Source organism: Homarus americanus, unplaced genomic scaffold (genome assembly GCF_018991925.1).
Source record: "Homarus americanus isolate GMGI-L3 unplaced genomic scaffold, GMGI_Hamer_2.0 scaffold50564, whole genome shotgun sequence".
NCBI classification, from domain to species: Eukaryota; Metazoa; Arthropoda; class Malacostraca; order Decapoda; family Nephropidae; genus Homarus; species Homarus americanus.
Window position 1 is genome coordinate 2,158,683 of NW_024715014.1, and position 13,944 is coordinate 2,172,626.

The following is a 13,944-nucleotide window of genomic DNA, read 5'->3' on the forward strand; positions in this document are numbered from 1 at the left end:
TGTAGTAATTCCCTCACAGATGGTGTTATGAGGGGCATCACATGGTGTAGTAATTCCCTCACAGATGGTGTTATGAGGCATCACATGGTGTAGTAATTCCCTCACAGATGGTGTTATGAGGGCATCACATGGTGTAGTAATTCCCTCACAGATGGTGTTATGAGGGGCATCACATGGTGTAGTAATTCCTCACAGATGGTGTTATGAGGGCATCACATGGTGTAGTAATTCCCTCCAGATGGTGTTATGAGGGCATCACATGGTGTAGTAATTCCCTCACAGATGGTGTTATGAGGGGCATCACATGGTGTAGTAATTCCCTCACAGATGGTGTTATGAGGGCATCACATGGTGTAGTAATTCCCTCACAGATGGTGTTATGAGGGCATCATGGTGTAGTAATTCCCTCACAGATGGTGTTATGAGGGCATCATGGTGTAGTAATTCCTCACAGATGGTGTTATGAGGCATCACATGGTGTAGTAATTCCCTCACAGATGGTGTTATGAGGGGCATCACATGGTGTAGTAATTCCCTCACAGATGGTGTTATAGGGGCATCACATGGTGTGTATTCTCACAGATGGTGTTATGAGGGCATCACATGGTGTAGTAATTCCTCACAGATGGTGTTATGAGGGGCATCACATGGTGTAGTAATTCCCTCACAGATGGTGTTATGAGGCATCACATGGTGTAGTAATTCCCTCACAGATGGTGTTATGAGGGCATCATGGTGTAGTAATTCCCTCACAGATGGTGTTATGAGGGGCATCACATGGTGTAGTAATTCCCTCACAGATGGTGTTATGAGGGCATCACATGGTGTAGTAATTCCCTCACAGATGGTGTTATGAGGGGCATCACATGGTGTAGTAATTCCCTCACAGATGGTGTTATGAGGGGCATCATGGTGTAGTAATTCCCTCACAGATGGTGTTATGAGGGGCATCACATGGTGTAGTAATTCCCTCACAGATGGTGTTATGGGGGCATCACATGGTGTAGTAATTCCCTCACAGATGGTGTTATGAGGGGCATCACATGGTGTAGTAATTCCCTCACAGATGGTGTTATGAGGGCATCACATGGTGTAGTAATTCCCTCACAGATGGTGTTATGAGGGGCATCACATGGTGTAGTAATTCCCTCACAGATGGTGTTATGAGGGGCATCACATGGTGTAGTAATTCCCTCACAGATGGTGTTATGAGGGGCATCACATGGTGTAGTAATTCCCTCACAGATGGTGTTATGAGGGCATCACATGGTGTAGTAATTCCCTCACAGATGGTGTTATGAGGGGCATCATGGTGTAGTAATTCCCTCACAGATGGTGTGAGGGCATCACATGGTGTAGTAATTCCCCACAGATGGTGTTATGAGGGGCATCACATGGTGTAGTAATTCCCTCACAGATGGTGTTATGAGGGGCATCACATGGTGTAGTAATTCCTCACAGATGGTGTTATGAGGGGCATCACATGGTGTAGTAATTCCCTCACAGATGGTGTTATGAGGCATCATGGTGTAGTAATTCCCTCACAGATGGTGTTATGAGGGGCATCACATGGTGTAGTAATTCCCTCACAGATGGTGTTATGAGGAACTACATGGTGCTGTAGCAACTCATTCACCACGTGGTGTCGTGCATCATGGGGACACCACGAGGTCTGTTGTCACTCACTACGACTCTCAACATGGGTTTACAAAGGAAAATCTTGTCAACAAATCTGCTGACATTTTTAGGAAAGTCTTCGAGGTAGTAGATAATGACGAAAATTACGATGTTATTTACTTAGACTTTAGCAAAATATGACAGAGTACCGCATCAGAGGCTTCTGAGAAAAATTAAGGCTCATGGTATCGAGGGAAAGTTTTAAATTGGATAAAATCATGGCTCACCGATAGAACGCAGAGGGTCAGCGTAGATGGTGTTAAATCTGAGTGGGGTCGTGTAACCAGTGGGGTTCCCTTAGGGTCAGTACTAGGCCCACTCTTGTTCATAATCTACATAAACGATCTAGATACTGGGATCAGCAGTGACATAAGAACATAAGAACATAAGAATGGAGGAAACTGCAGCGGGCCTATTGGCCCATACTGGGCAGTCTCGTTTACACCCAAACCCTATTGCTCATATAAGCATCCAACCTATGTTTGAAGCTATTCACATATTCGAGTTAATGATGATATTTGGTAACTTGTTCCATTCATCCACTACTCTGTTTCCAAACCAGTGTTTACCTATTTCCCGCCTAATTCTAAATTTGTCCAATTTAAAACCATAAGCAAGTTTGCGGATGACACCAAAATAGGGCGGCAGATTAATTCAGGGCACGATGCAAATGCATTACAGGAGGATCTAAATTAACTGCAGGGGTGGTCTGAAAAATGGCAAATGAAATTCAACACCAGCAAGTGCAGCGTACTTAATATTGGAAGAACAAATACTGTCAATGTATACAGCCTTAACAACATCAACCCAGAGAAGTCGATTGAGAAAGAGACCTAGGGTACTTGTAAGCCCGGACCTACGGCCTAGAAACCAGTGCGTTAATGTTCGAAAAAAGGCAAACAGAGTATTGGGTTTTATATCTAGAAGTGTAAGTAATAAGAGGGCAGAGGTCTTATTGCAACTATATCTTGCGCTAGTCAGGCCGCACCTCGATTATGCGGTTCAGTTCTGGTGCCCTTATTATAGAATGGATATCAATTCACTAGAGTCAGTGCAGCAAAGAATGACGAAAATGATTCCGGGACTTAGAAACCTTCCATATCAGGATAGGTTAAAGAAACTAAACTTGCATTCCCTAGAAAGACGAAGAGTGCGGGGAGATATGATAGAAGTATTCAAGTGGGTGAAAGGAATCAATAAAAGTGATATAGATAAAGTTCTTATAATATCCGAGCAGGATAGGACTCGGAGCAACGGATTCAAGTTGGATAAGTTTAGGTTTAGGAGGGAGATAGGAAGGAACTGGTTTACAAATAGGGTGGTGGACGAGTGGAACAAGCTTAGCAACTTTGTAGTAAGTGCTGGAACGCTGGAAAGTTTCAAAAGGAGGCTGGATAGATTCATGGATGATAGAGAGTGGTAGTAACTCTCGACAGGAGTTGCTATGCACAGGCCAACCGGTCTATTGCAGACTTCATATTTTCTTATGTTCTTAAGTGGGTGAGGTGTGGTCCCAGGCCTCCCTATCGTGGAGTCTCAGGGGAATTATCACTGGGTACCTGGGACCTCACTGTGTGAAGGTTAGCTTGGCTGAGACTCAACTGCCGAGTTGTTTGTGTGTGTGTGTGTGTGTGTGTGTGTATCTGTGTGTTAAGTTAGGTTGTTTTTAGTTTCGTAGGCATTACGATGTTATTACTGGCGCTTCAACAACTAAGATATTTAAGTGCGTAACCTTATTTTACTTAAAGATTCACCACCCTAACCTAGCCTATCGCTACATCAACCTAACGCTAACCTATCCTATCCAAACTTAACCTAACCTATCCTAACCTAACTTTATCAATCTAATCCACCCTAAACGCTAACTTAACCTATCCTAAATTAACTTAACCTAAACTAACCTAACCTAATCCCACCAAAATAGTATTGGGGGTAATTAATCTACAGAAAAAAATAAGCTGGGATGGAAAATAACACATAAATACATTCTTTCTAAATAAAATACATTGAGACAAAAATGGCAACCCGGTCAATATATCACTAATTATGATATTAACCTCCGTATATATATATATATATATATATATATATATATATATATATATATATATATATATATATATATATATATATATATATATATATATATATATATATATATATATATATCAGCTAACTATACAAATATAGTTTCCTTAAATCCAGAATAATATAACTGTAAAAATGTGCAAAATATTAAGTGAGTTTTCAAAATTTTAATTGAAAGTCTAAAATTATAAAGTTACCCATAAAATAATAACTTTGTTATAGGTTTTCTATCAAACGTTTTTAGGGTGGACTCTGCTGTCTTGGTTGCTGTCGAGATTAAGAATTTCCCTGTATTTTTATAATTCTATTTAATTAATATTGAAATATAATTTAGTGGTCAGTACTATAATTGAATAATGAGGTTATGTCATTTAATGCTTTACTTTATTTATATAAGATATCACTATGAAAACTAATAAACAATGTGTATTTTGCAGCAGATATGATCGAGAATGTCCTGAGAAGAGAAATGAACTTCTGTATTGCATTTCAACTGGCTGTACAGTTTCAGAAAAAGTGAAGGGAAAAGTGACACAGTTTATTGATATTAGCCAGAAGTGGTGTGGTGAGTTCGTAACAGTTTTAATGATGCTAGTGGATTTGGAGAGCCAATACGACGACGTAGAGTGAAGCAATTTGCAACAGAGGGAGTAAATGTCAAGTTAACTGGGGTAGATATGAGCTCCAAGAGATACAACCTATTTGGAGGGCTATTTATACCTAGCCACAAAAATTTATATTGATCTTTCTAAAGTTTTGAGTTACCCTATCACCCCTGTACCTGCATCTCTGGCACGTCTTAATGGATTAATTCGTAAAACAGGAATGTCTGCACTCCTAAAGAAACTTGAAAGTAAAAAGTCAGCCACCTTCCTCAGTCGATGCTTGTGTTACAAATGCAATGCTTCTCATCAGATCTATGTCAGATCTCCCTGCTACCTATGGCGGGGTGGCTGTAGCCTATCAATCAAAGACAACGAACGACACATGCGTGGTGCAACTGAGATCAACATTATTACTGCTGGTCCTGAACAGAAACGACCAAAAAACTTCAGTCAAACACTGTCATCCGGCCTATTCAATACATCACTCTTCAAATTCCTTGCAGGTGAAGGGAAAAGAGACACCTACACAGAAATCTTAGGCGGTCATGAAATCTATCTAGCACTAGAAGAAGCGTGTTATAAATTTGAAGTAAAAAGAGGACCAGTGCTTCGGCAGATTGTACCTGAACTTGGCTGTCAGCATAAGGAAGCAGACACACGAGTTGTTTTGCATGTGAATCATATCAAGGAAACCACGACAGATGCCCAGGTTAGTGTTAAAGCAAATGACAAAGATATACTAGTGATCCTTCTTTCCCATGTTGCAGAGGGGACTGGGACTACCACAGTTTGGATGGACCTTGGTATCCAGAAGTACCTCCAGATGTATCATGTGTGTGCTCTCTCTATGGGGGAGGAAAGTTTAAAAGTGAGAATGATGAAAGATTTGCTTTGTTCAGGCAAAATAATGTACCTGCTTCTCTTCGACACCCACTTTAAAACATTAACTATAGTGATCCGAGCCTTTTTTTTCCATGCAGATGAGTTTGGGCTGAAAAAATTAAGCAAACAAACTATGTAGCATCATTATGGAAGAAGACAGACAATCACAGCAACTCCAGTACAGTGGCAAGCAAAGGACAGCGGCTGGGAATTCAAACATGGACGGTACACAATAAAATGGCTTGAAGATCATTAGATTCCACAGGAAATATGTGTAGCAATGGATAACACAACCATGTTATCTACAGATGTTAGTGAAGATGAATTAACATATGAATCATCAGGTTTTTTTTTTATTTATTGGGCACTCCCCTACATCCTAGTGTAAGGTGAAGCGCAGAAGCGTTTACAGCACCCAACAGGGAAGCATGCTAAGTTCATGCTTACACTTTATGTCTCATGAGTTAAGGGCGTAGAAGCCTGAAGAGTCAATGGTTTATGTCAAGTTATTGGAAGCTCCAACAACTTTCCCTGAATACGAATTCGCAACTTTCGACTTACAACAGGTACCTACTTTACTGCTCGGTGAACAAGGACTAATGGGGGCTAGGAAGTCCAAACAACTTTCACCGGCCCGGGAATCGAACCCGTGACATCTCACCTGTGAGGAAATAACTGTACCGCTTCTACCACCGATCCACGCGAGTATCATCAGGTGAGTCAAATTATGACTGACTGATGCGTAAACACAAAGGCTCAATTCATTTTGTAAGTATATAATGCTGTGGACGATATTCTATTTAAATTACAAGAGAATTACTTTATTTGTTTATTTAGTTCTGGGGTATGAGGTTGATAAATAGGAACTATATGATTGTTTCATAAGAAGATTGAGATTGATTATTATTTGCATAAGAATCATGACAGTGTACCTTAAAGTGCAGGTACGGTATGATATAAACATGTTTTGCCATTGGCATTTAATTAAAAAAAATTAATCAAATACACAGTTTGTCTACAGTTTATCAGGGATATTATTAATTTTTTCTACTTGTACACTATATCAGAATTTTTTTTTATATTTGATATCTGTGCTCCTATGGTTTTTATGTTTTTATATGTAATATATATATGTTTCTATGATTTTTATAATGTATATTCATGTTACTTATAAAATTTCATCACAGCTGCACAAACTAATAAAGTCAAATTGCAACTATGGCGATGTTATTTCCGTGTGTGTAAAAAGTCACCACCACGCGGTACAGTTTTTAACACTTTGTCACAGGTTTTTGGTCAGGCTGTATCAAGTAAGAAATGGTATTTTGACTTACTCATATAATATACATAACATACATTTAAAAAATACCGTCAAACCTTTTGGCGTCAGACGGGTGATTAATCCCCCCCCCCCAGCGGTTGCTCTATTCAGGTGACGTAATAATTCTTTCCTAAATATCTTATAAAATTTTCCCAAAACACAATTACAAATTCCTCAGATGAGTCGGATAACATCCGTCCAGGTGCAGGCCGGGAGAGGCTGAGCTGGCATGACTAGACTACACTGCTGTTGCCACTATTATATACGAATCCCTATATAACTAACCACTTCATTATATGCCACGATGTTTATCTATAGCTAACTGACTGTTTTATAATGACTAAGTGACGTAGGAGGGTAGTTAAAGACCAAATAAGGAAAGGAAGAGAAGGATTAGTCTAGTTTTTTTGTTCATCGGCTGGCATCTGTACACAAGCACCACACACATGTTCGGCCGCCTGAGCTGTCTCCCTCCCTCTATCTCTCAGTGCGTCAGTCGCTTGCATCTTATCTCAGTCTACACCGCAAGCACCCCCTCCACCTCCTGTAAGTACAACCAAGGCTTCTAATATTTATTCTTTGTGATTCTGAAAGTTATTTTATCTCCTGACTGGTGTTAAGAGAACGCGTCTAGTTAAGGTAGAGTCTCAAGTGTAGGTTGAGTGTACAGTATTTAATTATTATCACGGCAGAACATAAGAACAAAGGAGTGTTAGTTACAAGACTAGCGAGGTCATCCTAAAACTGTATCTTGCTCTTGTGAGACCACACCTGGATTACGCAGTTCAGTTCTGGTCACCGTATTACAGAATGGATATAGAATCCTTGGAAAGATATTTTAGGGAAAGTAGGGCTAAACAAAGGGGACATTACAAAGGTACTCAAACTATCCAACCAAGAGCGAACTCGTAACAATGATTTTAAATTAAACAAATTTAGATTTAGGCGTGAAATAGGTAAACACTGGTTTGGAAACAGAGTAGTGGATGAATGGAACAAGTTGGATAGTTTGAGTACCTTTGTAATGCCACCTTTGTTTAACCCTGACATCCATTTATACACCTCTATCAGGTCGCCCCTCGCTCTACGTCTCTCGAGGGAGTGCAAATTAAGATGCTTTAACCTGTCTCTGTACTCAAGGTTCCTAATGCCCGGGATTAGTCTTGTCATTCTCCTCTTGATTCTTTCCAACGAGTTGTTTAACATTCGGCTGGTCGAGTATTTACAAAGTGTCTTCTGAATATTTGATGTTTTCATTGGCTAAATATAGAGGTACTGCGAGTGTTCAGCCAATGAAATTAACGGATAGATCAGCAACAAATAATCTGAAATATGATTGGTTGTGAGGACACCCAAACCAGCCAATGAGAGCGGCGGATAAAATGCCGGCTGCGATTAAGGAATGTAAGAAACCCATTGGAACCCCTTTAATATGAACCGGGCTCAGTGTGTTGCTGGGGAGGGTGGAAATTCTAGTAGGCCTATGGATGTGGGAGGCCTACCCTGACCAGACGTGCCTGTGTGTGTGTGTATGTCTGACCTGATGCTTGCTGGGATCACCTGAAGATTAATTACCTTAAAGCTAACTCTAACACTAATAACAAACTTAACCTTACACTAAGCTAACGTAATCTAACCTAATCAGGTGAAATAAGGTGGGGGCTAATCTTCAGGTAACCCATTCCCTAAGTTTTATGTTCCTTAAGTATTTCCCTCCAGTGCTACGTACAGTATCTCACCTGTTACCTGTTGATTAAGTAGCGTGATTGTTCTTTGGTCGAATTGCCTTGTTGTTTACCTTTGTTTATATACCTGCACACATTTTATATACCTGCACTAAGTAACACGGTTTATATACCTGCACTGTTTCGGTACAATTTGTATACCCGAGTCACCAAGACATAATTGTTTTCTCTCCTCCACCAGTCATCATGCCCGTTGACCTGTACTACCTGCTCATGTCCTTCCCGTGTCGCGCCAGTATGCTCACGGCCAAGGCTGTCAACCTCGAGGTGAACCTGAAGAAACTTGATATCTTCTCAGGGGAACAGATGAAGCCGGAGTTTCTGGCACTTAACCCACAGCACTGTGTCCCTACCCTAGTGGACGGTGACCTGACCTTGTGGGAGAGGTGAGTGTGTTCCTACCCTATACCCTGGTGGGCAGTCCCCTGACCTGACCTGACCTTATGGGAGGCGTGAGGAGGGGTCATGTTTTTGTGTTCAGTGAGAATTTCCATGACCACCACCAGCACCAGTCACCAAGCTCTCATTTTCTACAGTATATTTAGTTCTATCTAGAATTGAATTGAATTGAATTGAATTGTAACAGTTTATTTAGCCAGAAAAATACAGATACAGAGTGGATAATAACAATATTAACATGGCTGAGCCAGTTGAGAACCTAAGCTCTCTTTGAGGCACCTGATATATACTATACATTTATCTCAAGGAAGTACTGTATTATGTAACATTATGTATCATCTGGAATAGTACAATAGCATAGAAGTAATAAGTACATCTCATAATGTTACCACGGTTATCACTTCAATATTTATTTATTTTATTTATTATTTTTATTTTTTATTTATTTATTTTTTTTATTTTTTTATTTATCCATACATATTGTTGTTGTTGTTTATCCTACGCCATGTTATGTCATAGAGATCGATAGTAAAGGAAAAATTAATCTTATATAATCGATATTTTTGGTTCACCTTAACTTGATCTCACCTAACCCTCTCCTGACTTAATCCCAGGTCGTGTAAAGGTGGTAAATCATCAGGTGAAATAAGCTAGGATGTCTAATCTTTACGTGAATTCAATATTTTTTTACTTAAATTTCTATCTTTCAGTCGCCCCATCTGTACGTACTTGGCGTCCCAGTATGGTAAGGACGACTCCCTCTACCCCAAAGATCCCAAGGCCCGCGCCAAGGTCGATCGTCTCCTTTACTTCGACATGGGAACACTGTGTCACCGCTTCGGGGAGTATGTGGTGAGCATGTGTGTGTGTGTGTGTGTACTATAACCTTCTTCGCTTGTGTTGACATTAGTGGGTGACATTGTGATATTGGAGTCTTATAAAGTTGCTACTACTCCCCCTACTCTTACCAACACCACCTACTCCTCCTCCTACACCTACTACTCCATCTCCACTAACTCCCACTACCATCTAAAACACCCATCAAACATCTAAACCTTGACACATCCTCTCAAACCAGACTAATTTACTTACCCCCCACACAGTTCCCAGTTATGTTCCGGGGCGAGACAACCTTCAAACCCGACAAACTGGAGAAAGTACACGAAGCACTAGGCTGGTTGGATGGCTGGCTGGCTGGACACGCCTGGGTAGTAGAGGACAACATTACCGTAGCAGATCATTCCCTGGCTGCTACTGTGGAGACGATTAAAGCTGCAGATATCGACCTGACGAAGCATAGCAATGTTGTGAGTTGGTTGGGTAGGTGTAAGGACAAGATGCCAGGGTATGCTGAGATAAATATTGAAGGTTGTGTGGAATGGGGCAAGTTTTTCAGGTCTAAATGTAACTTGTAAACTTTGTGGAGACTTTTAATGTGATCTATAGGTAAACTTTGTGGAGACTTTTAATGTGATCTATAGGTAAACTTTGTGGAGACTTTTAATGTGATCTATAGGTAAACTTTGATGTAAACTTTGATGTAAACTTTGTGGAAACATTGATGTAAACCTGGAGTAAACTTTGCGTAATTTTTGTAAACTCTTATAAACTTTGGTGTAACTTTGTATGTCATGTTACATCTAGAATATACACTATCTTAAACAACTGACTTTGTTAATATACACCTGCTGTAGTCATGTTTATTGTGAGTCTACGGAATGACAAGGCAAATAATTGTGTATGCGTGTGTGTGTGTTGTACTTGTATGTATGTTTGAGGGTACTGTGTATGTGTTGAAGACGGCATGTGTGTGTGTTTGTTGTGTACACTGTGTTTGTATGTTTGTATTCGTGTATGTCTAGGAGTTTGTGTTCTATGATGCCTGTGTATACTGTTTCTATAAACTTAATTGAGCTCATTAAGAATATTCCTAACTCATATATAAGAAATACATTAATTCTTTCTATATAAAATTGTCTTCTTTATAGTTTACATAAATTAAATACAAAGCTTCAATTAAAACAACAAAAACCAAAATGAACAATTTATTATCAAGACACAAATAAATTTTATAAATTTAATAAAAAGTAAAAAAAAAAAAAAACAGCAAAAATTGTCAAGTCGTCGTACGGAAGAAGTCATTGTAGTCAAGGAGTTAAGTCATTGTAGTCAAGGGGTTAAGTCATTGTAGTCAAGGAGTTAAGTCATTGTAGTCAAGGAGTTAAGTCATTGTAGTCAAGGGGTTAAGTCATTGTAGTCAAGGAGTTAAGTCATTGTAGTCAAGGAGTTAAGTCATTGTAGTCAAGGGGTTAAGTCATTGTAGTCAAGGGGTTAAGTCATTGTAGTCAAGGTTAAGTCATTGTAGTCAAGGATAGTCATTGTTAAGTCATTGTAGTCAAGGAGTTAAGTCATTGTAGTCAAGGAGTTAAGTCATTGTAGTCAAGGAGTTAAGTCATTGTAGTCAGGAGTTAAGTCATTGTAGTCAAGGGGTTGAGTCATTGTAGTCAAGGGGTTGAGTCATTGTAGTCAAGGGGTTGAGTCATTGTAGTCAAGGAGTTAAGTCATTGTAGTCAAGGGGTTAAGTCATAGTAGTCAAGGAGTTGAGTCAGTAGTCAAGGGGTTGAGCCATTGTAGTCAAGGAGTTAAGTCATTGTAGTCAAGGAGTTAAGTCATTGTAGTCAAGGAGTTAAGTCATTGTAGTCAAGGAGTTAAGTCATTGTAGTCAAGGAGTTAAGTCATTGTAGTCAAGGAGTTAAGTCATTGTAGTCAAAGAGTTAAGTCATTACGAGCAGTCAAGGGGTTAAATCACAGTTCTGAAATTCCAGTTAATTTTTCGACTTGAACATCTCACCAAACTTAACAGCTCCGGGAGTATTCAGGTCATTATAACCTGCCATCTTTGTCTTGCATCTCCCTAACCAAGACGAGATATTTGTGTGCTTGGCTAGATCGATACCTGTAGCTTCCATGGTACTGACGGTAGCGACGAGGGAGTGGTCTGCTACAGTCAGGTTATTGCCGACAGCCCAGTCATGTCCGGCGAGCCAGTCATTCAGCCATCCCAAAGCCTCGTCGATTTTCACCAACTTTTGTTCATCACGAGGCTGGCCACCAAATAATACCGGGTACTGAGAAGAATAATGTCTCTTATTAGGTTCGGTTAGGTTAGAATACGTTAATGTTAAGTTAGATTAGATTAGCATAGATTACGTTCGGTTAGGTAACATTAAGCCAGGTTAGATAAGGTTAAGTTATAGGTTGAGTTAAGTTAGGTAGGTTAAGTTAGGTTAGCAACAGGGTAAGTTAAGTTAGGTTAGCAACAGGGTAAGTTAAGTTAGGTTAACGACAGGGAAGTTAAAGTTAAGCTAGGTTAGCGACAGGGTAGGTTAGGTTAGGGTAAGTTTGGCTGGGTTAGCTTAGCGATAGGGTAGGTTAGGTTAGGTTTAAGTCAGGTTAAGCGAGGTTAGATTAGCTATAGGGTGACTAATCTGCACATGAATCATTTGAGGTAAAAATAAATAAATAAATAAATAATCCACTCACCACATACTCCCCGAAGCGGTGGTACAGTGTTCCCATGTCGAAGTAAAGGAGACGATCGACCTTGGCGCGGGTCTTGGGATCTTTGGGGTAGAGGGAGTCGTCCTTACCATACTGGGACGCCAAGTACGTACAGATGGGGCGACTGAAAGATAGTTCACACATATGTTTACAATCACGTACAGTACAAAACATAACGAGGGAGAGAGAGAGGCTATTTTTTGGGAAACTATCTACGTATCTATCTACTTATCAATCAATCTATCTATCTATATATCTTCTAACAAACTAATACCAGATCGACAAACCTAACACCCAACCTCTCGATCCAGTCATACCAGAACAACACACCCACCTTTCCCACAAGGCTAAGTCGCCGTCCACCATCGTCGGAACGCAGTGTTGTGGGTTGATGGCGAGGAACTCCGGTTTCATCTGCTCCCCGGCCAACAGATTCAACTCTTTAGGTTCAACTCCACCCCGACAGCCTTGGCCGTGAGTAATGAGGCACGACAAGGCGCTGATATTGGTGTGTAGTAATAGTCAACACTCATGGTGACTCTGGGAACAAGGAGAGTAACAAGGTTAAGTCATCTGTACTCAGGGGGTTAAGTCATCTGTACTCAGGGGCTGTCATCGTACTCAGGGGGTTAAGTCATCGTACTTAGGGGTTAAGTCATCTGTACTCAAGGGGTTAAGTCATCGTACTCATAGTTGTCATCGTACCAGGGGAAGCTTGAATATCGTTCAGGGGCTGTCATCGCCTCAGGGGTTGTCATCGCACCAGGGGTTTAGTCATCGTAATCAGGGGGTTAAGTCATCGTACTTTGGGGTTAAGTCATCTGTACTCAAGGGGTTAAGTCATCTGTACTCAAGGGGTTAAGTCATCGTTCTCAGGGGGTTTAGTCATCGTTCTCAGGGGCTAAGTCATCGTACTCAGGGGGTTAAGTCATCGTACTTAGGGGCTAAGTCATCTGTACTCAAGGTGGTTTACTGTCACATCTTTCTGTACTGTTAATGCTGCTTCAGAAGTACAGGTAATACCACAAATACAGGTAGAGATGAAAGATACCACCAGTTATCATCTTACTAGTCGTTCGGGTGGTTGGTCTGTCCAGCGTCAGGAACAGTACACAAAGAAAGCAAGTTACCCACTTGCCGGTTTCCAGCGCCGGCAGTGACTGGTGGTGGCGGACACAGGACGCAGGTATACTGGTATCTGCCAATTGTGGTCCAGCTGTCGTATAGTAAAGATGTCTAGCTCGTCGTCTGACTTAGATTTTGTTTTGGTCGATGGTGCTTACGCAAAAATCAGGAGAAAAAGAACTGGAATACACGAAATCAATCGCAGTAAAGCTAATGACGGTGACTCATCATCGTTTTAGTGAGCTAAAAGGGCACAAGGAAGTATTTTCAATACATGGGCAGCCAGCGCCGACAAGCTTTAACATGCTTCTATTGTGTACAGCCGCGCTTGATTGCTTGATCACGTTCATGACGCTACACCGGTTGGCGTGGGTAAGCTGCTTTCTTTATGTTCTTACCCTTGTACAGGAGGAAGGTGTTTGGTCACACTGGATGACACCTTCCCATCCCGAGCAGGACTCGAGCCCATGACATGCTAGTGAGATACGTACAGGTAAAATTACTCATATAGGTAAAATTACTACTTGAACAGACAAAACGA

The 13,944-nt window shown here is 40.6% G+C and overlaps 2 protein-coding genes across 2 annotated transcripts; one reads left to right on the forward strand and one right to left on the reverse strand.

The window, feature by feature from the left end:
• The first annotated feature begins 6,977 nt into the window (after positions 1-6,977).
• Positions 6,978-10,382, forward strand: LOC121880283 (glutathione S-transferase 1-like). The gene is made up of 5 exons (XM_042387443.1): positions 6,978-7,119; positions 8,500-8,704; positions 9,428-9,569; positions 9,821-10,128; positions 10,164-10,382. The coding sequence occupies exons 1-5, from the start codon at positions 7,020-7,022 to the stop codon at positions 10,165-10,167; spliced, it is 759 nt and encodes a 252-aa protein (XP_042243377.1). The 5' UTR covers positions 6,978-7,019; the 3' UTR covers positions 10,168-10,382.
• Positions 10,383-11,430: 1,048 nt separating this feature from the next.
• LOC121880292 (glutathione S-transferase 1-like) lies at positions 11,431-12,812 on the reverse strand. The gene is given in 4 exon segments (XM_042387452.1): positions 11,431-11,845; positions 12,261-12,402; positions 12,613-12,730; positions 12,733-12,812. Coding segments are annotated over 4 exon segments (642 nt in total). The 5' UTR covers position 12,812; the 3' UTR covers positions 11,431-11,542.
• Positions 12,813-13,944: the final 1,132 nt, after the last annotated feature.